At 52.7% G+C, this 24,067-nt stretch overlaps 1 protein-coding gene across 1 annotated transcript; it reads right to left on the reverse strand.

The window, feature by feature from the left end:
• Positions 1-15,593: 15,593 nt before the first annotated feature.
• FGF8 (fibroblast growth factor 8) lies at positions 15,594-23,757 on the reverse strand (the record flags this gene model as incomplete). Its single annotated transcript, XM_082486281.1, has 5 exons — positions 15,594-15,881; positions 16,961-17,067; positions 21,318-21,498; positions 23,597-23,633; positions 23,726-23,757. 5 exons carry the CDS (start codon positions 23,755-23,757, stop codon positions 15,594-15,596), a joined length of 645 nt encoding a protein of 214 aa, XP_082342407.1.
• Between the last annotated feature and the right edge of the window lie 310 nt (positions 23,758-24,067).

The raw sequence follows: 24,067 nt of genomic DNA on the forward strand, positions 1-24,067 counted from the left end.
GGCTCTTTTTGTGCAAAACAAGCCCTTCTGATCTCTTTGAAAGGCCAGCTCTTGTCATTCTTCCAGATCATCATTGTATGACATGTTTTTATATCAGACTGACAAAGGAGCTATTTGATCAGGGGGTATGGTGTGTGATTGTAAGAAATTCAGCTAGCCGGTGGCAACCATTGTTCCCCAAAGCGGCTCCCTGACCCCATTCTATTCAAGGAAAAACTCCCTTGGAGTGGCCTCTATTCATTGAGTAACACCAGTCCGCAGTCTCACTCCAGGAGTATGCTCAATTCAGAGGTGTGTCACCGATATTGCCCATCAACCAGCCTTTAACTCTTTCATCAGCATTAGGTTTCCAACACAACAGCTGTTATCATAGGATGAGCTGGGGAGGGGGGTCGCGATGCATTCCAGTTCACTGGAGCTCTCCTTATCTTGGAGAAATTCAACCTTCCTTTCAAAAGTTGCCTCGGAAAGTATCTGTCTGCTGCTTTCTGCAGAGTGCAGCCGGAGTTGTTTGCCTTCCCATCTCTGTCCCTTGAAGTGTTCCAGTTTGTTACTCAGCTTCTAAAACAAGTGTCTCTGGGCTCGCTCAAGCTAATGAGGGGCTTTGCATTGATTTAAATGGTCTTTGGATTTGGCCTAAAATGATCTGTGACCCTCCTGCATCCTAATCCCACAACTCCCAAATAATCTTGTACCCATGTGTGCATCCATGGCACCGGCGCAACTATGGGCTGCAAGAAAGAACACACAGCCAAGACTCATCTGTCTCCCTAGGAGACATTTCATTTCACGTTATCAGCAGAGAAAACTTAAGGCATTCCCACAAGCTTCAAGAAGGCTTGTCACTAAAACTACTTCTGCTTCCTCAAACAGAGCCCTCTGTACACTAACACAGAACCTCCAAAACCCAGGGAAATCAGTGCAAAGGCTACCGTTAGGTTTAAGAAGCTGTGAATCAAGCCCACAGTCCTATGCGTGCAGTGGTTATAGAGCATCGCCATGCAGCCAGAATGGGAGCAGACTCAGGCGCAAGACAGCAAGCAGCTATGGGTTTGGTACCGCAGCGATCGATGGTTTTGAACGCTATTGGGAGAATTGTCTAGATGACAGGATTAAAACTGGCCAGCCCAGTACGAATGCAGGTACACAAGTCACTGACTGTGCCTTGGGGAAGTCTCCGAAACAAATTAAACTCAGTTCATCCATATTAGCGTGGTTCTCCTGCATCTTTCAGTGCAGATTTTTTTCCCCATGCAGTAAGCACGTCCACTGGCTCTTGCAGGCCATTCGCCTCTTGACACGGTTGCAGTGTCCCAGGAGCAGAGATACTTGCAGGCCCTCCTGGTGAACCACTAGCTTGCGTTCCTGGTTGGAAACACAGCCCTGCTCTCAGCATCGCCGCTAGACCCCCTCCACCTTCTGCAGCCTTCCTCCACCGGCGTGCATCCTGCCCGGGCTTTGGTACCACCTTGATAGCAGCTATCTCCGGGATCGGGATTTGTTAATAAACTCGGGCTCCCTCTGCTGGGACAGAGCACAAAATACTGGGGCGGGGGGGGGTCCGTCTGCAGGACGGGGTTACTTCACTGCTGGGCTTTTGGCTTTTTTTCCCATGACATTTCAGTAGACGTCACGATGAACCCTGCGTTTTTCTCCACTGGGTGATAACAGTGGAATAAACAGCAACGCTTTGCACTGCAGCATCCTTCACTGCACACTCCAAAACCTCTGGGAAACTTGCATTAAACTTCCAGTGATCTGTAAAGTGATTTGGCACCATCTCTGTTTCAAGCAGGGGGCAGGAGGAGCTCAGGTGGTCGACCAGTTGTTCCATGTTGTGAGCTGAAATCCGTGGCTCTCTCCTCTGTCCATTGAGACACAAGTATTCCCACACCACGATGCTGGATTTAACCCCTCTGAGAACAGTCCCTTACAATGCTTCTGCCACAGACCTGCTCTCCACCACAGGAGACTTTTTGCATCAACCTCAGATGACCACAAAAGCTGCAGCAGACTGGGGAAACCCTCTCCTGCCCTCGCCCAGGAGTGAGACCCAGTTGTGTGCACAAAAGCTGCTTCTTGGGGGGGGGGGACGGGACACGGGACAGGACTGTGCCTGCACAGCCATCTCCGCATCACAAGTGGAAGGCACTTCCCTGCTCCCCCCATGCTGTGCCAAGCTGCCGCTCCATCATTTACAGCATAGGGGAAAGAGTCAGGTGCAGACCTGCTAGCCAAGCATTGCCAGTGTGCAGAGGTGCAACATCCCTGAGCAAAATCAGTTAGCACAGCAAAGAGCTGCGTTAACTGGGGCTGCTGGGATAAATCAAGAAAAGGGGAACATGAATTAAACCTCAGGAAAAAGGTCCAGGCAAGAGTGAAACCTGCTAGGAAAGGGAAGCAAACACAGTCCTTGAGTAGAATGGACAAAGCTGTAGAGAATACTTCAGGGAGAATTTCCCAGTGGGTCTAGGACTCTTTCCATCTGGTGCCTATGAATTCAGCACGCTACATTATCTCTACGACCTTTAATCCACCCCTAGTTACTGTGCAGAATGTTACTGCATCAACGTTTTTTCCCCAACAAAAACTGCAGCGTAGATCGAATTAAATGCATTTCCTCAGCAAACCTGCTGCCTTCATCGCTCACGTCTGTGCTTCCTGCCCAGACATCACTGCTGAGGGTCAGCAGGCTGGGCTGCATGCTCTAGTTCCAAGGAAGGTCAGACATTTCCCTAGCAGCTCAATACTGGCCAAAAACCTCAAGGAGACTTGTTGCCTTCCATGCCAGCAATGACAGCTCTCGTCAGTGATTTGGGCACTCAGCTCGCAGCTAAGTTCAGAGTACTGTCCTGCAGCATCCTGATCTTCAACCCTGCTGCCTCTGGTCTTATCTAGAGCTGAGCCTTCTCTGTGTAGGCCATTGGCAGAGGTATAAATTTACTGTACTGATGGGGAAAGATTTGCTACCCCACAATGTGTGTCCCTTAAAGAATACAGCAGCAAGTAACTTTGGAGCTCTCATCCTTGTAGGAACCAGCTATAGGTTTAAATCAGAGGAAGCAGCGGCACAGGAAGCTTTCTGAGGACGTGGGCTCCATACCACGTCGCCAACTCTCCTCTTCCCTGCCCTGAGCTCTTCATGCCCTGCCCAGCACCCACCCTACCTTTTTGCCTGGCTGACTGTTCTTTGGGCTTCTTGTGGCCTTTTGTATGATGGCCACCTACCAGGTGTCCTGCTTCAAATAGCAGCGCCAAACCTGCCCCAGACAGCAGCAATGGCATGTATCCCATGCATAATAACCAGCAAGGAAGCACACCTGGCAATAAGGCAGCCAGCACACACGGAGCTTTCCGGCACAGACGGCAACCCCGAAGGCTGATGGGTTTGGTCCGCAGTACCTGTGATGCCACCCAGACAGCAGAGCAGAGTCTGATCTCAGTGTCTGACATCTCCCCCAAGAAGTCAGCAGAACTCCTCTGGACGATGCGGCAGGACAGGGTATGGCCAGGTCAGCCCAGGTCGCCATGCTGTGGGGTGCACCCAGCTCTGGGGTGAAGCAGGCAATGGAGGAGCAGCGAGCAGTGGGTGCTACCCAGCAAAACAACCATGACTTAGCTGCCTGTGTCACCAGGGTTTTGCCTTGCTGGCATTTCCCTAAGCAAGGGTCCCCTAAGCAGCCATTAGGGGTTCACTTAGTCTCAATAGCAGAAGCTGCACATTTGTCACCTCTGGGTTCCCTCGAGGTGACAGGAGGACTAAAAGCCTCCTCTATCCACAAGGATACATGCCATGTGCTTCTCTGACTGGCTCTAGCTTCCCTCTCCTCCCTGTGGGAATGTACTTTAGGGAGCACAGGGATGGGACCACAGCCCCTCCTCTCTGCTGGCAAGTCCAGCTGCCTTGCAGAGAGGGCTCCTCTGCCTTCTGCCTTTCCAGCTGGGACTTACCCACGCTCCTGCTTGCTTTGTCCCCTCCACTGCTTGTCCCTTTACTCACATCACCAGGAGACCTTCCCACACCGTAGGTAGCAAATACAAAAGAAACGGCACATCCTCACCACGTGTAAGGTGCTCTCACGTCACAGCGATGAAGGTTTGTGCAAAATCCCAGCTCACGGACCCTCACGTAGAATCAGAATTGTCTAGGTTGGAAGAGATCTTTAAGGTCATCAAGTCCAACCATTTAAAAAAAAAAAAAAAAACACACAACAAAAAACAATGGCAGACTGCCCCATGCAGTGCCTCACTTGGATGTGTCACCATCAGGGCAAAAACCTCAGCTGTGATTTTCCCTTCCCTGTAGGGAAATTTCTCATCCTCATTGATGCTCAAGGCATCAGGAGAGCCCTGACTGGGGACCAGAGTGCCTGGGACCATAGTGGCCTTGGAGCTGCCACATCCTACCATACCAGCTGGCAGCATGACCCGTGGGGAATAGAATCATAGAATAGAATCATAAAATGGTTTAGGTTGTAAAGGACCTTGAAGATCATCGAGTTCCAACCCCCCTGCCATAGACAGGGACACCTCCCACCAGACCAGCTTGCCCAGGACGCCACCTCCATGTCACACCGCACCATCCTGGTGATCAGCCTTGCACCAGGAATGGTACCATCTCCTTGCAAGGCAGTTATAGGGGAGCATTGGTGGAGGACAGGTCGCTGCTGCGGTGGAGACAGTCATCAAGTGCAAGTCATACCCCTGCGCCAGTGTCAAGTGCACGGCAAATCCATGGCTCTGCAGGGGGAGGTGGTGAAACCCTCAGCTCCTCACAATGATCGCTCTGAGAGGGAGTGAAGTGCAGACACTTCTCTGGGCCCCGTGACGGAGGCTGCGAGGGCTCAGCATGTGTCAGCAACCACCACTCTTCCCTCTCAGTTCCCCCAGTCCTTTAGGGGCTGGGGATGTCCCTTCTCCAGCCAGCAGCAATTAGTAGGAAAGAACTTTTCTTATGATTAACCAGGTCATGATAGAGGTGGGATTTGGGTCAGTGTGGCAGGTGCTGCATGTACGGCCACAAGGCACAGCCTTGGGAATTTGCAGTTTCCACAGTACCTTTCCTCTCCTTGCCCAGTTGTGTCCTCTCCATCTTTTGGTCACACCTCAGCAAGTGCTGTGGGACAGCATCTGGAGACAGAGACCAGCTCTTCAGACACTGATTCTGCAAAAACCTTTGGGTATATGAAAACCTCCGCACTCACTGCTGCCGCTGTGCTGGCTTAGTGTAGGAAGATTGCAGATATGGGTGTTGAGGATAATTAGGTCAACAAACCAACCTCTGCTCACATCTGAACTAATCCAGAGCGATTCTAGTGAAGTCAGAGGAACAACTGGGACTTTACCCATCACAACTGAGAGCAAAAATAGCTCAGACTTCACCAACTGAATATTTGAATGACCAGAGGCAGAGCCCTCCTGTGCAAGAATGAGACTTGGAATTTCAGGATTCATTATAAAATAAATGCTACCTGTGGTTTAGAGATGTGCTGTAGCCTTTGCAGCAGGAAACAAGAGGCAGGAGACTGTAACCATGCCTTAGCTGCACCTCCTGCAGGGACCATCCATGCCGCTCTTCTTCAAAACAGACTGGAGTTACAGTGATCCCGACAAAATGAGGGTTACAGCTCCACAATCAGACTCCAAAAGTCCCTGCAAGAACCTCTTGGAAAATACCAGCCCTGAGCAGAGAGAGATCACTTCAGTGGGTGGTCACTGCATCATTTCTCCCAAGATCCTGGACACAACCAAGCCAATGCCGGACTTCACCGCCAGATGCTGCGGCCAAAACACTTGGCTGCACTTCACAAGAGATGTTGACAGATGGGAATCAGCTTAAAAATCCGTACAAGAGCTTGGAGAGACCTGGAAACCTGCTTGCAGTGCCTGCAGGAGCCTGGTCAGGTTGGATGGCACTGTAAGATGGAAGAAAAGCTTGCAAGATCAAGTGCTGTGAGTTGAATTTAGGCAATCTGAAACCAAAAATATGAAATAATATTGAAATACGGAGTGCCTGTGGGATACCCTTACTTCCCTTTCCTTAAACAAGGACTATGGCTTTCACTCAGAAGGCAGTGAGCAGGATCCTCTTGTCTGAGTATTGCAGAAGACAGACATTCAGAGTAATCCCCATGACCTTGAAATCTGCTCGTGTACAAAAGCAGGTTCCTTCTAGCTGGGATATGGGACAGAGTCCAACCTTCAGTCAAAGCCGGGGAATCGGACGTAAGGTTTAGAAAAAGATCAGTTTTGTGGTTTGTACTTCATTTATAGCTCAGGTTATTGCATACATACGCTGCTTCCCCCATTGGGCCACTTCCATACCTTTTCTTGGCCTCCTGCAGATTGATTCAGATGATTCATAGCTCTGCCAGGATTTCTTTCAGATCTTAATCTTTCTGTGCACTAATTCCCCCCACTTCTCTAAAATGGGGATATGCTGCTTGCTTTGAGCTTCAGCTGGGAACTCCTCAAGGCTCACCCTGTGTCTGCGCAGAACCCAGAAGAGCATCGGCTGCTGCGGCACAAAGTAAAAGGAGGAACGAGGATGCAAGACTTCAGTGAAACTGCCCTGGAAAGTCTGTGCCACTTCTCTTGCTGAATCCTCTGCTGAGGGTTTGGCTCCATTTGCGTTGGCTGCTGAAAGCTAAACCGCCCTGATGATGATGGAGCATTTTTGATGTCTAAAAAAAGCCCCCAGCAAAACCATCCATTTCTGTTTATAACTGACCTTCTCTGTTATACAGAAAAAGTCTGAGCAGCCAGAGCTCACCCGGCTCCAGCAGGTGAGAGGCACCCGTCACCACCTCCTGGAAGGACACATTTAGCAACAACTGAGGGGGAACGAGACGCTCAGGAGATGCACAGACCAGGATCGCTGTGTGCGCCCCAAACAGTTAAACACACAAGCTGCAAATCAAACATTTTCTTACAGACCCAAGGAGCGGGGAAACTGGGTTATTAGGTCTCCTTCTTACCCCAAATTTCTCATTTTTCCCATTGTGAGAATCAGATTCGCCTTGTACGGACCGGAGGGAGAAATCCTGACTGAGCCCTGGGATGCGGGACTCACTGCACATGCACTGCCTGGCACAGGGGGAGTGCCAGCCACAACCGGCCTCCTCGATAAGGGTGGCAAGGTAATCCCAACATGGGCGAGAGCAGAGCTACTCTTAGTAGGTATTTGATGGAATAAGCAGCTTTGTCCTGATTTCACGAGGAATATCTAATACAGAGAAGTACAGAAAATATGCGCTGCGCTGGGATACGTACTGCTGGGCATCTGGGATGACCGTACCTCCCACCAAAGGACAGCAAAAGCATGGCATCGGGGGGAACCAGATCTGCACTTGGAAGAACCTTGCAGGAAAATCTTTGAAACATCTACACGAGTCTTGGGTGCTTTCCTGCTGAAAGTCACTGGAACCCAGCTTCAGAAACAGAGCTCAGGCTGCAGTGTCAAGGCCCTGGTGGGACCACAGGTCCCCAAGCACCCTCAAAAGCAGGAGGACCATGGTGTTGTGCGCCGAGACGCTCACTCCTCGCCCTGCACCACTCTGCTGCCCGGCACCATCAGGGTGTATGTTTCACAAGGTCAACCTCTGCAGCACGTCCTCTGCGTTTTCAAAGTCTTTCACTAACAGGTGGCTGTCTCCCTCCTCCCCGTACATGCTGCAGCTTGAATCGGCCACTTTGATCAGGGGAAAAACATCCCAGGGAGAAAAGCCCTTGATGTAGCACTAGCAATGTGTTATCAGAACCCACCAGTGCACAGCGGAGAACCAGGGCCTGAAGCTGCGGAGGGAAATGGATGAAGACACGATCAGTAGTCTTAAACAAAACCCTGCCTGAACCCTGGGCTGTCGGCCTTACCTGGGACTCAAAGAGTATTTTATGGCTTTCATGGAGATGAGTCTGCATTGCCCACCAGCAGACACAGGCCAGCATCGGCCCCAGGCTGCTCAGAGGCATCTCCAGGCTGGCATACGCTGATGGGAACCACTTTCCCCTTACAAGTTCCCAGCTGGTTGTGCAGATGAAAATGGCCCAGGTGATTTGTGGAAACACCCGACCATCTAAACTGGACAAGCTAATCTTTGCAGGTTTGCTGGCTGGAACAGCAACTGTGGAAAAGAGCTGGACGCCAAGCAGTTCCCATCCATGGAAACTTTGAAAACCATGATGCTCCACACAGCAGTGGCTGTCTACCTGGAGCACGGCGCGGTGGCCTGCTGGCTGCCAGTTCATCCTAATACACCCCAACAACCCATGCTTTAACCAAAACGGATAGAAATCCTGGCCATCACCTCGCCCGCTCTACTGGTGTGGGACATCTCGAATGTTTGTCTGAGCCAGATGCATTCACAAAGTCTTGGCTTTAATAGCATTTTGTGAAACAGGTTGGCTCCTCCACTGCAGCCCCAACTGCTGAGAAATCAATCATTACCAGCAGTTAGCTGTTTGATGGTTAACAGCCTGAACCGAAGCCAAACTGGTTGTTAATTGGGCTAACAACTGATTTCAAGGGGTTGTTTTGCAGGGCCCAACACTCCCAGCAATTGACTCGGAGTTGTAACTAGCAGCCAGGCAGCAATTAACGGAGCCGAGGGAAATTCGCGGGCCATTACCAAAGGGCCGGCTCCCAGCTGGGCATCTGCTTCTCACGGGGGCGATGGGGAGCGCAGCCACGTCCCGGGGCCGGAGCAGGCAAGTACAGCCAGCGCTCAAGGTTCCATTTCACATCTCAACAGCCAAAATTTTCCTATCGACATACAGCCTGGGTCTCATCATCCTGCACTTCAGCTACTCTAGCAGCATTTTTTTTGTTGATTTTTTTGGATGTTGCAATTGGAGTTTTTCTCATGTTTGCTACGAAATTCCACAGGGACACCTTCCAGCCATCCTTCAAATCCCTTCCCAGCACTCTCTTCTGCTGGGGTAACAACTAGACCTGTGGTTAGGGCTGTCTTGCCAGCTTAGGCCATCTGCTCCGGCCAACCACACAAAAGAGCACATCTTTGGGGCAAAGGCTGCTGTTTACTCTCTGAGCAGCTCGTAAAAGAAGAGACTCCAGCCACTAAGATGTGCTACTACAGTGGAAAGAATTGGCAAAATAATCACAGCAAGAGTGCGGCTGAATTTTTCCTTCTCCTTCTGCTATAAAAGCTTTAAGAGAAAAAAAAAAAAAAAGAATATCGGCCATATTGGAATATCGGCCATATTGGCGGGAGAGGTCACCTCAGGAAGCAGAGACCCTTCTCCTCAACCATGGCTAAAGTGGGTTGCTCCATAGCTGAACAGAGGACTTGAATGGGAGCAGGGGCACAGGTCAGGCACCCACTGAACTGGGGAGGCTCTGGCAGACCTCACCATCCCATTTCCAGTCCACAACGATTGACAGCACAAGCTTAGCAAAGTGGTAATACCTGGGCATGGTTGGAGTGGTTCTTCCCAACACAGCCAAGCTTCCCCTGGCCTCTGAGCCAGGACTTTGCAACCACAGATTGCATCTTGGTCATCACATCTGACAGCCTAGAAGAACCTTCTGCTGCTACAGCAACTATGAATATAGGAGAGATGCTGTAAGTCACATGAAGCCCCAAAACATCCCGTCTGCTCCCAGTATAGCACATCTAAAGTGTGTTTTGTTGAAGAGTACCCTGAGCCATCAACCAGGTAATCTGGAGTAATGGTTGTAATTTTCAATTCATCCATACGGGATGCCTCTCATCCTCTGGCTGACATGACACAGGACCAGTAGGTAGACAAGCAGCTTTGCTAGAGCCCAGAACCACTTTCATGCTGATTCTGACCCAGAAAGGCTGGAGGTTCCCATTAACCAAGTCCCAAATATCCCTCCAACATCTCCCAAGAGTTCCTCTGGTGCATCAAGCCACAAGTACCACGTGACCCCAGACCCATGGGCTGTCACACCAGAGGACACAGACTGTGCCTTCTCAGTCCAGGATGAAGGTAAACAGCAAACTTACCCATCAAAGGTCTTCTGCAGCAAAGCCAGAGCAGCCAACCCATACTGCTTACCCCAGTTCTGGAAGGCAAGATTCCAGCCCCAACCCCAAAGCAGAATGTGGTTGCAGCTCCCTGTGACCTTGCCCTAAAGGAGATTTCCAGGAGAAAAGTTGAGGGGTGGCTCCATTTCTAGAGGAGAGCTGTTTCTGCTGTAGGCATGCATGGGGAGGGGGCAGAGACACTGCAGATGGGAAGCAGGGTGGTAATGAGGAGCAGATGTGTAGGTGCTTGGAGCATCCCAGGTGTTACAGAAGTGCTAAGTGTTATTATCATGGCCAGGAAACGGGCTGTGAAAACCCACCATACTCCACATCCCTTCGCTCTGCTCTGTCTCCAGGATCTGGAGCTGACTCTCCCCATGAGCCCCAGGAAAACAGGAGCCAGCCTGGAGGTTCCTTTGGCTGCAGCTGTACCAAGACACTGTGGTCGGAGGGGCTGTGCGGAAAGGAGAGGAGCACAGAGAAACCAAGGCTCAATAGGAGAGCTGGGTCTGGTCCACATGTGGCCAAGACGGCTTTGAACCTCGTCACAGTGTGACACAGTCTCCCAACACATGTGTTTCAGTGGCAGCATGGAAAGATGTTTCCCTACATGAGATTAATTTTGTGGTCACCCTGCCCAAAGTTACCCATCTCAGGAGCTCCTGGCCCTGGGGAATCACTCCCTTGAGACAGCGCTGAGCTCATTTCTGCTCCATCCTGCGCCTCCCACCAGGATACTCCCACAGTCCTTGGGTCCACAGTCAGGGCTTGCTGGCACCAAGCAGGGCATGGGGCAGCGGTGAGCTGTCCCTGCTGGCAGGATACAGCCGCCAACGAGACAGTTTGATTTGGAGTATCTGTGCGAGAGCAGAAATATGGGATCCCCCACTGAGCTCCTGAGCATCCGCGTTTCTGGCTATAAACCCCCTTCCAAGGAGGGGTCTTTAGAGAGTGGGGCTGAGATGATCCACAAGCTGCGGCTGTCCCCCGCCCCCTCCCCAAGAAGAATTGCTCTCACACAAATGAAATGTGCGTAATTAATGGGCAGGGGGCTGGACAGGTCCGAGATGAAAGCGTTTCCTGGACTTGTCCTTCATTTGCATGGTATCAGAAGCTGTTCAGAAGGTGTGACTTTTCCCACAGGGAGCCCTGAGCTCGGTGGCACAATAAAGCCAGGACTTCTTACCCAGAATTAATTAAAGGAGGGGGATGGGGATGGCAGGGAGATGTTTGAAAGCTGAGCCTGATGCAATAAACAAACACCCCAGTCCTCCTTCCCAAGGCAGGGCATGCCCAAAGGGGCCTGGGCGAGCCCCATCCCTCCATCCCTGCCACAGCATCGCACAGCCCACCCCTCTCAGCGGGCACCCTTCCCTGAGCAGACCTCGCAGCAAAGTTCTGATGGGTCAGCCCTGCAATGAAGACCAGCAGTGTTCGTACAGTGAGAGAGGGGATGGGAGTGGAGACAGCATGTGCCGAAAGCTTTGGGGCTTGGTGGACCAAGCCCTGGTGCAGCCCCTGCTCAGACAGCAGGGACTTCTTTCCTTGCCACTTTGATTTATTCCTCCCTCTCTACTGTTTCTCTGCTGTAGCCACATTTAACATAAAAACAGGCCTTCTCCCTGCCTGGTGTTGCCCTGGCGTGTTCACCCCACATTTACTTCTTACCCCACATTGGCTGGCTGGACCAGCTGGGTGTCCTGGTCTTGTCTCACGAGGCAGACTCTCAAACATCACTCAACTCCAGCCTTGCCACTGTGTCCAGACAGCATCATGCAGCAAAGTCCTGTACAGGCAGGGACACGCACGTACCACTGCTTGGAGCGCAGGACGGGGTAGTCATCCCTGTGCCAACAGCCAAGGCAGTACAGCTCCTCTCCTGCTTCACCTGCCACCTCCCTCTGGCCAGCCGGTCACAGTGAGGGCACCACAGGGTGACACTGGGAGTGGTGGTGCTAGGGACAGGCACATCTCCTTCACAAGGACTTTGCTAGCTCAGAGCAGGGGGTTCTGCCCAAAACACCCATGCTAACAGCATGAGTTGGTGGAAGCGAACACCTGCCTCCAAAGCCTCCTGTCCCCAGCACTGTCCTGGGTCCATCCCTGGCTCAGTGTCCTGCAGTCCCCAGGGCCTTTGGGTGGCTGTGATTCTCAAGTTTGGCCCACACACCTGCTGATGAAGGAGGAGGGAAAAGTCCCAAATTCATGGGCTGATGACTGACCCTGTGCGTTCAACCAGCAGTTAGGGTTTCTGCATCCCTGGAGAAACAGTAGGTACCAACACGAACTGTCCCCATCTCCCTGCACGGGTGGTGGGAGCTACCAGCCCTGGAAGACCACACGCTCAGGACCCTGCAGGGCCCAGGTCACCAGGAAGAGCATGAGCTGCTCCAGTCATTCCAGAGACTAAGCCGTATCAGTACAGAGGCAGGGTATGAGGAGCCATTAATTAATTCACTTACTCATTAACTAACTAGTAGTGGGCTCTTTAATCTTCCAAGCAAAGGCAAAACATTTGCTGGCTGGAAGCTGAAGCTGGACAGATTCAAGCAATAAACAAAGCCCCAAGCTGTAGTGTCCCTAGGCAGAACGGCCACCCAAAAGCCCTTTAATAAAAAGGGGGTAATTAACCATGGAAAAATCAAGCCGGGAAAGCAGGGGGTCCCTTCGCAGGAGCCAGACCTGGGTGCCTTTTATAAAGGCAGGCTGTGGCAGAGCAGATGGCAGGAGTTGGGGACAGTGTGTGGTACAGAGCGGTGCAAGGACGCAAGGGTGTCCTTCCTCAGCTCAAACCCCAGGGTGCTGGGTATCCCCTGCTCCAGCCCTCATCTGCACTCCAGAGTGGCAAGGATGGGGGAACAGCCTTACTGGAGGCTGAGCACCTACTCCTCACCCTTCCCTGCCATCGCTGTTCCTGGGGGACAGATAACAAGGGAGGAGAGCTCTGCTACCCTTACCTGGAGCAGCAACCCAGCACCAATTCACCCTGCTTCACAAAGCCATTAGGAAAAGCAATTAGACAAATTAATGAAAGAAAAGCACCCATTAAGGACTATCAAACACCATCTCTGCCTGGGGAAAGGCCAGGAGCCATTCACTTTTAGTTCTTGTCATCTGGAAACCACAACATGGGCTTACCCTAGTGCTGCAGGCTCCAGGCTTCTGCAGTCCTTGGGTCCCTCCTGGGGCAGCCAGGCAAATGCCATCTGCCTTTACCAGCACTGTCCTATGGCCCAAGCATCACCCACGACCTCTGTGACGCAGCAGCGATGCTCAGACAGAGCATGGCCGAGCGCTCGGTCCCCAGGCTTCCATCTTTGAAATTAATGGTATATATGGACAGCTCAGCCCAGCGTGTGGCACCAGCCAGGAGATGGCTCCTCCTTGCACCCTGCCGACAAGCAACACCGAACACTAAACGATGCTGCAGGCACCCCCTGAGGATGGCAGCACCATCAGGGCTGGCGCTGCCAACGGCGACACTCTCGCCTTGCAAGACTGCTCTATTTCTGCAATTATTATGTTTAAAGAAAAAAAAAAAAAATTATTTTATTCTTGCATCCTTCCGTATCTGAGACCACACCATGTCCGAGTCCTCCATCAGCTCCTCTGAGCAAGATCTAGCACCTTGGCAGGGCTGAGTATCCTCCAAAGGAGGGGACGCAACGGCGTGTTTTGCACAGATACCAAGCTCATCTAGACCAGACACCAGCTGTCTCTCTTGGAAAGCCTCATCCCATGCTTAAAACTAGTGCTCAAGGCTCCGCTGCACTATGCCCCCATCCAGCCTGCAGGGGGCACCTGTCCCCACAGGGCAAAAAGGTGGCATCTGCCCATTGAACCTGGAATTGGCTGGAAGGAAAACCATGATTTCCACAAGACCCATCGGGGACTGAGATCTCAGGGCATCCTTACTCATCCCACATCTTCTTCCCTGGAAAAGGGGCAGCCTCAAGCAGCAGCCTCAGCCCCATCCTGCACTTCGCCATCCTCCTCTGCCCCTCTCCAACCTGCCTCTCCAGCCCCAGCCCCTCCCTGGAAAGCATCAGGCTCAGTTAGACTAATACAAATTTTTAATGCACATATTAAATAAATATTTCAATCATTTCATATTTAATTTTTACACAACCAAAACAAAACAAAAAAATCCTCAAAGAAACAAAAAACAAACAATAAAAAAAAAAAAAGGTTGGATGAAAAGTCACCCCTGGTTCTGGCTTTTATCCAGTGTCTTTGTTTGCCCTCCCCGTGAAGAATAATTGCTTTAACCCTTTGGAGAGAGTCGCAGTCCCAGGGCAGCATGTGCAGAGCGGGGCTGGCTGGGGATGTTCACTCAAGAGATTTAATGTTTCCTTCGTTTTTTTTTTTTTTTTCCTAAATAGAAAATTTGGCTTCTGTCAACACAGAAATTCTGAAAGAAAACCTCTCCTTTCCTATGAGGACAAGGACGGTGGTATTTCGCAAAAAGCAGACCTGAAAGTTGACAATGGAAGTGCCAACCACAAACTGACTATTACGACAAAACTAGCCAGAAACGGCTCCACAATAATTTGTAAACTTTTTTTAATTTTAAGGATGAAAAATTCCATCTGATAAAAAAATATAAACAGAAAAGATATCAATTTTTGGCGAGAAGTTCACATTTTCCACATTAAAAAAAAAAAAGAAATAAAAAAACCAAACCCAGTTACCAGCCTGCTCCACGGCAGCTGTCACCCACTGCCTCACCTTAGTAGTTTAAAACAAACCAAACGCCAGAGATGCTCTCATGGGTAAGAGGTACCAAGTCAGTCCAGGACTTTCTCTGGGGCGTCCATAACCCCTGTCCTCTCCTGAGAAAAATTAAGCTGGGAGTCACGAAGCCAGCAGCGTTTCTGGAAGGATGCAAGCGGCTTCCAACAACCCCTCGCTCAGCCGAAGAAGTAGGCGCATCCAAGGAAGGAAAGCATCCAGCGGTCCTCACCCCGGGCGTTGCAGCCAGCCCCCGCATGCAGTGCCCACACATCACCCAGGCTGCAAAACCTGCCCAGGAGACCTCAAGGCCTCCTCTGAAATAAATCCCCTTCCCTTCATTGTTTTCCAACCTTTCCATCTTCTCCGGTAAGCATTAATTCAGTTCATTTAAGTAGCACATTGCTCCCAGATTTGGATTGCCTTTTTTTTTTTTGCTTGTTTGTTTTAAATGGTGATTTTTTTTCTCCTTTACCCCTAGAGCTACAAAAAAAATTAAAAAACAAAACGCGACCCCAAACAGACTAGAACATTTCTAAGTGAAGGGCTCTTCCCCCTTCACCAGTCTTTGAACGTTTCATTTCTTTTAAAGTTGGAGTACAAAAATAGAGCCTCTCTCTTCTTTTTTTTTTTCCTTTTTTTTTTTTTTTGTAAAAACCAAACAACACCTCCCCAACCCTCCCAACCCCCCAAATTATCAACAACTAGAGCAGGTAATTTTTTTTTATCCTCCCCCCCTCCCTTTTTTTTTTTTGTTTAATACCCATATGGGAAAGTCTCTACATATAGTCCACCAAGCTCAAAAGAGAGTCCTCCAGGAGAGGTGCAGGCAGGGTGGCAGAGGTGAGCAAGTCAAGGGCTCACCCTGGAGTTGGAATTTCTAGTCCTTTTACTTCTCCGGTTGAAGGGGTAGTTGAGGAACTCAAAGCGTCTGTGGGGCTCGGTGGTCTGGTGGCCTTTGGGAAGCCTCTTCATGAAATGCACCTCCCGTTGGTGCTGCCGGGTCTTGGAGCCCTTGCGCGGGCGGCCCTTGCGGGTGAAGGCCATGTACCAGCCCTCGTACTTGGCGTTCTGCAGCGCCGTGTAGTTGTTCTCCAGGACAATCTCCGTGAAGACGCAGTCCTTGCCTTTGCCGTTGCTCTGAGAAGGGGACAGAGGGGGGGATTTAAGCAAAGGGCGCTTGGTCAGAGGGCTTCTTCTCCTTACCCCAAGCTAAACTGGCTGGTGCGGCAACAGGGCTGCAGTGCTTGTGGGCACCCAAGGACTCCCTTTTCCCACCTACAGGTCAGAATTGCCCAAAATCTGCTTTTCCTTAGAAAGCTGGGGGGAGCAGGCACTGTGGCACAGGCAGCCGGTGCTCGTTGTGGCTCACATCCTCCACGTGATGCCAGCACCAGGCTGCAAGCCCCAGGGTAGCTTGTCCCAGCCTTCATTTCTGCTGCACCCATAAGGGGATTTTTTGCCTGCTCCCATCCTGCCCCCACCTGGACCAGGGACTGGATTCCCCCGCCAGCATGACCGCAAGCCAACTCTCCATCTCAGTGGCAATTCACCCACCCATCCTATTCCCCCCGGAATATTTAATATAGGAGGAGCACCAGGGGGCAGGTGATGCGGGGTACTTGGGGACAGTGGTGGCAGGGAGCATGGGGGCAGCTGCAGGATGTGTTCCCCCCCATTATGGGAAGCAGTGGGACCAGGAAGGGTCCCTATATTGGCTGGCCCCAGGGAAGGAGCTGCCATGGAAAATCCTCCCAGACAATTGCTGTCCCAGCAGGATTTTGCACATCCAGCCCCCTCTGCCCCCGGGGAGGGAGCGTGGAGGCTCAGCTCGGAGGGAGCGTGACTAACCAGCGTGCAGTGGGGCCTGGCCTTGGGGCCAGCCCCACGGAGCATCTTAACATTCCTGGCACTTGTACCATGTAATCGGGGAGAATAGCCCGGCAATCCGCCTATTTGTTCGGGGAGATACAAGGAATGCGCCCCACACGGCACCCGCCCGCCTCCCTTGCTCGCCCCCTTCCCTCCCGCCACCCAGGCTGCAGGGTGGCTCATGTCCATGCCTGCATCCAAAGGGGTGCGCTGGCTGAGCCCATCCCTGGGATTCTCATCCCCACGGATGGGCTCCGTATTGGGTAAGAGCCCCTCTCCCAGCAAGTCCTGCTCAGCACCCACAGCGCTTCCCTGGCTCTCCCGTGCCCCTGAGCACAGCACCCTACCTTGCCAATCAGCTTCCCCTTCTTGTTCATGCAGATGTAGAAACCTGTGGCTGCCCCCTTGATGCGCACACGGCTCCCGAAGGTGTCCGTCTCCACGATGAGCTTGGCTAGGGAGAGAAGCGGGAGGAAAGAGAGAGGGAGGTCAGAGGGGCTCCGGGATGGGGCAGGCACAGGGCTGGAGACCCCAGCGATGCACATTGCTGGACGCTGCGGGCACGCAATGGACAGGGAGGCGGCTGGGCCAGAGAGAGCCCTAAAATCAGGGCACAAGGTTAAAAGCCAGCCTTGGCCCCTCTACCCTGCCACTGTGTCCCTGCATGACCTCGGTCACTTCCCTTTGCCACCCCGAGCCATGCTGGAGGAGGAGTAGCTCTGCCTTGCCTGGCTCCATGGGGCTCAGCGGTTCAGGTGCCACAGAGATGTCCCAGAGGGGAGGCAGGGCAGCGAGTAGGGCGCACACCGGCCGGTGGAGAATAAGCCAGCTGCCCTGCAAACGGAGGCAGGTCTGGGCCAGCCTGCAGGCAGGCACCCTCTGGAAGCATACAGCGTGCTGCCAGCTGTCCCCAGCCCAGGGGACACCGCTCCGCGCCTCTCTGCCGGGCCAGGACTGCAGGAGGAGCAGTGACTTTGCAGCTGGCAGGGGAGGCGTGAAGGGTATGGCCATCCTTTTAATGCCTTTCACCTTTGCACGAGTCGAGAGGGCGTATTGATTTGGTCTCAGTTTTTTAATGGAGGCATCGATCGACTTCCGAAGGAGCTATGCAAATCGCCGGGTCGATGGGCCGCCTATAAATAGACCTGTCACCTTCCCTCCCTGCCTCCGCCCTGGGAACTCGAGCCCCGAAGCCCATCCATCCCCAGGGAAGGGGGAGGATGGGGACAGGACATCCTTCTGCCCAGCCCTGCAGCTGCTGTCCCCAGAGCCAGCTCCCCTCCCTGGGGCAAGCCCGGAAGGAGATGGTGGCTACCTGTTTGCGCCTCAAAAGGTCTGTGCTGTGCCAAGCACCAAAGATTTCCCTGTGGCACTGAAAAGTCAGCCGGGACTATCCCATCTCACCACCATCACCTCTTGCCCAGCATCAGCCCCCGATACCACAAGCACAATTTGGCAAGGTAATTGGAGCACAGACCACAAGGCTTCCAAATTTATAGTCTTGTTACAAGAATAAGCCCATCGATGCCTTATTTCTCCTCTCTGATCTCTGCGTGAGGGTCGCCCAGTTCCTCAGGACTGTGGTCCACCCTGGCTTGCACATCTCTACCCCAAGATATTCAGTCACTGGTGAGCCCCAGCGAGGGCAGTGATGTGGCTCTGGAGCTGGTGGCTTTGCAGGAAGATGCTTTGAATGGCAGGAGGCGGCTATGGTCACACACACAAGCTAAAATGAGCCTAAATCACACTCCGGGCTAGGAGCAAACTGCCTCTCTGCCTCTGTGATGCCTTGATCCTGCATCCCTTGCATCACAGGCACTGCTGAGGTCAATGGCACCGAGGATGGGGACAGTAAGCAGGCAGTGCTGGCAGCAGCCAAGTTCGGCAATGGAAAGGGCATCCCAAAATTTGCTGGGATCAACTGATTTAGTGCTGCCGGGCAAGCCAGGCTCGATGCACATGCAGGCACCCTCTCCCTACACTCCCTCCTGCCTGTGTCACCCTGCAGCATCTCTCATCCCCCAACGGCCCCATGCCTGCAGCCCCCCCACCCCCAGCCAAGCACAGACTGGGCTCAAGAGCCGAGAAATTTGGGAAGAGCCAACTCCAGGCTGTGCCACCCCAGCACCAACGCCTGGTATGGACCCAGCATCCCCAAAACCAGCCATGTGAGCCACGGTGCTCTGCAAACGAAGCACCGAGACAGTGACCCCCTATTTATCTATATTGGGGAAAGGGGAGGGAATTGATCTCGGAGGCAGTAAAAGGTTTGAGGAGAATTGATTTTTCTCTCCCAGAGATAGAAAGAGCAGGGAGGGAGGGAGGGACGGAGGAGGAAGGGAGGGAGCAGGGAGGCCTCAGCCCCAGCGAGCACAAAACCCCACTTTAAAGGTGCACTTCGCTTTCCTTTTGGCCTCCCCCCCCCTCCCCCCCGACCTCCGTGATTTACAGCCACCAGCCGGGTTATCCACCCCGCATGAGCCCAGCCAGAGCACGGCTCCGGCCCCGCCAACCACCAACAGTAAAGGACAAGGACAACCTGTCCCCAGGTACCTGCATCCCCAGACCCATGCGGGTGACCCACAAAACCATGCAAACCCCCACCCTGACCAGCAGAAAACACCCAGGCGCAGACAAAACCAGCAAGTCGGCAGGGAGCTGCGCCCGTGTCCCCGGCCACTTGCGGGGTTTAGTCCAGGCTGCAGCCGGCAGCGGTCTGCTCGGTGGCAGGCACGGCCCAGGAGGGACCGAGGTGGGCTGCACCGGCCACCCGCCTTCCCTTAGAATTAAAAAAAGTCAATCAAATATTGACAATTAAGACAGATAACTGAAAATGCCGGACTCGATGTTAAGTCAGCTGTAAAAACGTCAGCGTGGGGAAAGGGGTCATCTGCAAAAATAAATCAACCCCTTTTTACACGCCCACCCCCAAAAATGAGATAAAAAAAGCAGAAGGAAGGGCTCGGGGTGGGGGGGCTCTTTTCTTTCAAAGCGGATTTCTAAATAACGTTTTGGGGGAGTCCTTTTTTTTTTTTCCTTTTTGGGGGGGGGGGGGCTTGACGTTTTCAACTCTATTCTTTCACTTAAGTGACAGATTTATCCCAGTAAAATTATGTTTCATGCTCAAACTTTGAAGGGAAAGTGGCTACGTAAATGCTGAAAAAATGCAGCGAGACACACTTGATCCCCCAACTGGACTGCGAAGAGGAGAAAGTATTCAGGAAATGTTAAAAAAGGTGAAAGTAAGAAGCGTTTTAATAGTTCTTCCAGACATGGGGGCCTCCCTAGAGATTCATATAGAACAATCCTGAACCTCTATTTTAACATTTACAGACTTGCAACTCTTTTAAAACTTTATATCTGAAAAACTGCTTGTTCTCTTTCTGGTTTAGATCAGTCTTCATTTTCCTCCTTAGCTCTTCAAATGCTTAACCTTCTTTTATTACATTTTAATAGAGTTTTTCAAGCCACCACCAGTCCCCTCCTTCTGGCCTTATTTAAACCTGGTCGTTATTTAAATATGCACTAACTACTTTTTAAAATCCAGGCATTATAAGACTAAAACAACGTGATTTTTTTTTTGCTTGGGAAATTAGCTAATGCCCTTTCAAGCCAGAGCTGCTCTAGGGTGGGAATAATTCATTTGGAAGATTAATGCTGGATGTATGGAACACCGTATAGATGGAATCTGTGCTGCGCTTGAACTGCTGAAGTCCAGCGTGAAATTTTCAGCCAAAGCAAAAGGATGGAAAAAAAAAACAACCCACCGAAGGGGAAGGAAGAAAAGTGTTTCTACTAATCTCCCCAAGCAAGAAAGGGAAATTGCAGCTAATACCAAAGAAAAACAATTGTGATTCCGATGTACAACACACGCGAATACAGGCACTTCCCTGATCCAGGTGCAGGATCAGGCCTCCCGCAGCCGGCCCCGCGGCAGTGCCGGGGCTCGCTGGCCCCGCTGACCCCTGCGTGGCGTTTGACTGTCCTAGTGTGTCATTAGTGCACGTAATCAAAGTATTTGGGCTTCGGGTGTCTCTAGCAGAGGGATCGGTCCCCCCGGGGGAGGTTTTGGGGAGGGGGTGCCGGGGCCAGGGTGATGGCAGAGGGGCCACGGTGCAGTGCAGGCTCTGGTGCTCGCAGAGTCCCCCCACTTTGTCTCTGGAGATGCTGCAGCATCTTTGCTCACAGACAACTGCCTCGCTGACCCTCTGCTCGGGATTTGTTTTGAGAAGGGGGGGAAAAATACCACTTCGGACAGTTCTAGTTTAGGGAAGGTTTCCAGAGCAGCCGTTCCCCCTTCCTCCCCCCTTTTCTTTTTCAACTTTCCTTTCTATTTCTTTTCCAAAAGGAAGTCTCAGAGATTCCCAGCCCTGCAAAGGGCTGGGCTGAGACGACTGATGCTGCTCAGCACAGCACAGCCCTGAGCCCTCCGAGTCAGGTGCAAACCAAGAACGCAAAAGAAAGGAGAGCGGAGCCCATCCTGCGAGCACCGATCCCCTCCCTCGGCACGGGGAACCTGCCCTCACCTTGAATCACACAGCCGCTGATGGCTGACCCCTATGTTCTCCCTTTACAAGCCCCCGCAAGCCAAACGATTTTAATGATTTCTGGCTAACAAACAGGACGGAAATCATCAATCGCCACGCTGCGAACACCTCCCCGGTCCCCCCCCCACCCTCGCCCGCCCCCATCGTGCATCCTTACCGTGCACATCCCCATCCTCTGCCATCGCATTGATTTTCTTGTTGTCCAAGATCTGCACATGTTTCCCGCTGGTCCGGCTGTACAGCTGGTAGGTACGGACGAGCCGCCGGCTGAGCTGATCCGTCACCAGGCTCTGCTCCCTCACATGCTGTGTAAAATTAGGTGGGGACTGAACAGTTACCTTTAGGAAATTAAAAAATATACGACACACCATTATAATCTCTACTCCTCAGAGGGGCAAATGGGCTGAGCCGAGATCACCGGCCTCCAGCCGGGCTTTATAGGGAGGCACGGAGCCAGGACCACGGTGGTACCTCCTGCACCAGCAAAGCCTCCCCAGGAGAAGGAGCATTAAGCCCCGGGACACAGCGACCAGAGCCCGTTACAGAACTGTGCCCACTCCGGACATGCCCTAAGCAGAAAGGTGCAGGCGACTTGGGAGCGTGACAGGGCTCAGTGACCCCAGAGGCCTCTCTGGGACTCAGCAGGTCCCAGCTGGCACCAGAGTATCCGAGATGGGAATCAAGTCTGGGCGCTCAAAGGGATCCAGGGAGGGTCATGCAGGATGGCACTGGGTTGCCCCCCTGAGGGGCTGAGACATTCGTCCCGCACCTCTGTCACCTCTGCGGCAGCATGCTACTGCTCCGGCTGCCCGGGTCACACACCCCGGCCACTGCATCATCGGTTTCAACAGCTGCCTTTCCTCTGGGTCCCAGGCTCTTTATTTGCTCCCAAACACCCCACTTATTGAGCTCTTTAAATACAGAGTCCCCAGAGAACGTAGAGCTATGAGGTATAGGAATTGTAAGAAAACCGTGCCGCAGCCTGGGTATTTAAGGGCATAAGACCCCAAGGATACTAACGCACTGCCTGTGCAAACACATGCCTCATCCGCAGCCAGCTGTTAGGTGCCGGCAGCGGGGTTGTCCCCAGCACCGGCACACCAAACCCGTTAGCCCCAGAGCTGCAGCTGAGCCCATCCCCTCCAGACCCGACGCTGCTGCTCCTGGGCTTTAAATGATTTTCATGAGCTGCCAAACCTGCTCCCCCCTCAGCCCCAGCTAGCGAGCTTGCACAGAAGTCTTTTTTTCCCCCCTCATCTCAAATCCCTCTTTTAAGTCTGGAAAGTTTCGCTGCTCCCTGACATTTATAAAGATGTATTCTGAGCAAATGTTAGGAGATAGCTCCTTTCAACATCAGAAGGCTGGGACTACCCCCCGCCACCCCCACGTCAAATGGGAAGATTTCCTCCTGTCTTAAACAACAACAGAAAAACCCAATAAAAGCAAAAGCCGCCGCTCTCCCAAAGCTGGCTTTATAGAGATATCTCCCCTTGACAATGTCATCTCTCTCCCTCTGCTTCTGCCTGTGCATGTGTGTTTCCTATAGACGGGTTTTGGATAATGCAGCAGGATTCTCTCCCCAGCTCTGATGAGGGTACCATGTGGAGGAGAGGTCATTAGCCATGCTGCTATTCGGTCTCCATCTCATACTCCAAAATATTACAGCTATGTTTTTATACAACTGCACACTCCCAGCATTTCATTCCCTTCACTTTTCGGCTGGAAACTCGATTTTTTTTTTCCCCCAAGATTCCAGGAAAATAATAATAATAAAAAATTAGCTTAAAGGGCATTTTAAACAAAGCTTCTGCACCTGTGATCTCAGGGGGAAGGGAGGCTTCACCCCAGTTTGAAGGCGCACCGCTCCCAGCGACGCGTGCCTGCCGGTATGCGGGTGTTGCACAAGCTCTGCCCGGGCTATTTAATCTATTCGTGACACTTCTGTCTCTGGCGATAAAAAACAGCGATGCTAAAGTCTGACAATTTTAAGCTGAATCAAAACCTGCACTTTTTAGTAAGGTTTTGGTGTGGTTTCGTTTCCCCCTTTTTTAATTCCACTTTACTTTTTGGATGAAGCAGCGTAGGAAAAAAAAATAAAAAACGGACAAGAGGAACCGGGGTATCCACAGTGCCATTTAGAGGTGGGGGGACGGGACCTAAAGCTACTTAAAAATAACCCTGCGCGATTCCATGAAATCCCTGGTACTCCCTGCCTCGCAGCCCGAGTCCTCCGCATCTTATTTTTGCAGCCCGGGGGGGGGCTTCCCCCTTCGGTTTCGGCTTTTTACAGCCGGGCGACTTTTGTCTCCTGGGTTTTAAACTGTTCCTCCTCCCCTCCCTCCATCCCTCCCGAGCCCGGGGCGCTCGGCGGCGGCTGAGGGGCACCCCCCCATCCCCGAGGGGCGAACAAAGCCGAGCGGGCAAGCGGGCGCTTACCTGGGCTTGCAGGCAGAGGACGAACAAGTGCATTAACCTGGGAGGGGGGAGAGAGAAAACAGGAGAGAGGTGTGAACCGGAGGGGTCTGCGGGCCCGGGGCGGGAGGGCCGGGGGCTGCCGGTACTCACACGTAGCTGAAGAGCGAGGAACAGGGGTCCATCGCGGCGCCGGTGGGGGGCCGGGAGCCCGGGGCCCGGCGGCGGCGGGGAGCGCCCGGGGGGGGCGCGGCGCGGCGCGGCGCTGCCTCGGCTCCTCGCCTCCTCTCGCCCTGCCGGCGCGTCCTCGCCCCGAGGAAAGGAGGGCACAAGCCGCTACAGAGGGGAAAGGCCCCCGCCGGCCCGCCCGCCCGCCCGCCCAGCCCCCGGGGCGCACGGCCGGCGGCCCCCCGCCGCGGGGCGACCCCCGCCCCGCTCCGCTCCGCGGCCCCGCTACCGCCCCGGGAGGCGGCGAGGCCGGTCCGCAGCCCCGAC

This window comes from Vanellus vanellus (genome assembly GCF_965231255.1).
Source record: "Vanellus vanellus genome assembly, chromosome: 7".
NCBI classification, from domain to species: Eukaryota; Metazoa; Chordata; class Aves; order Charadriiformes; family Charadriidae; genus Vanellus; species Vanellus vanellus.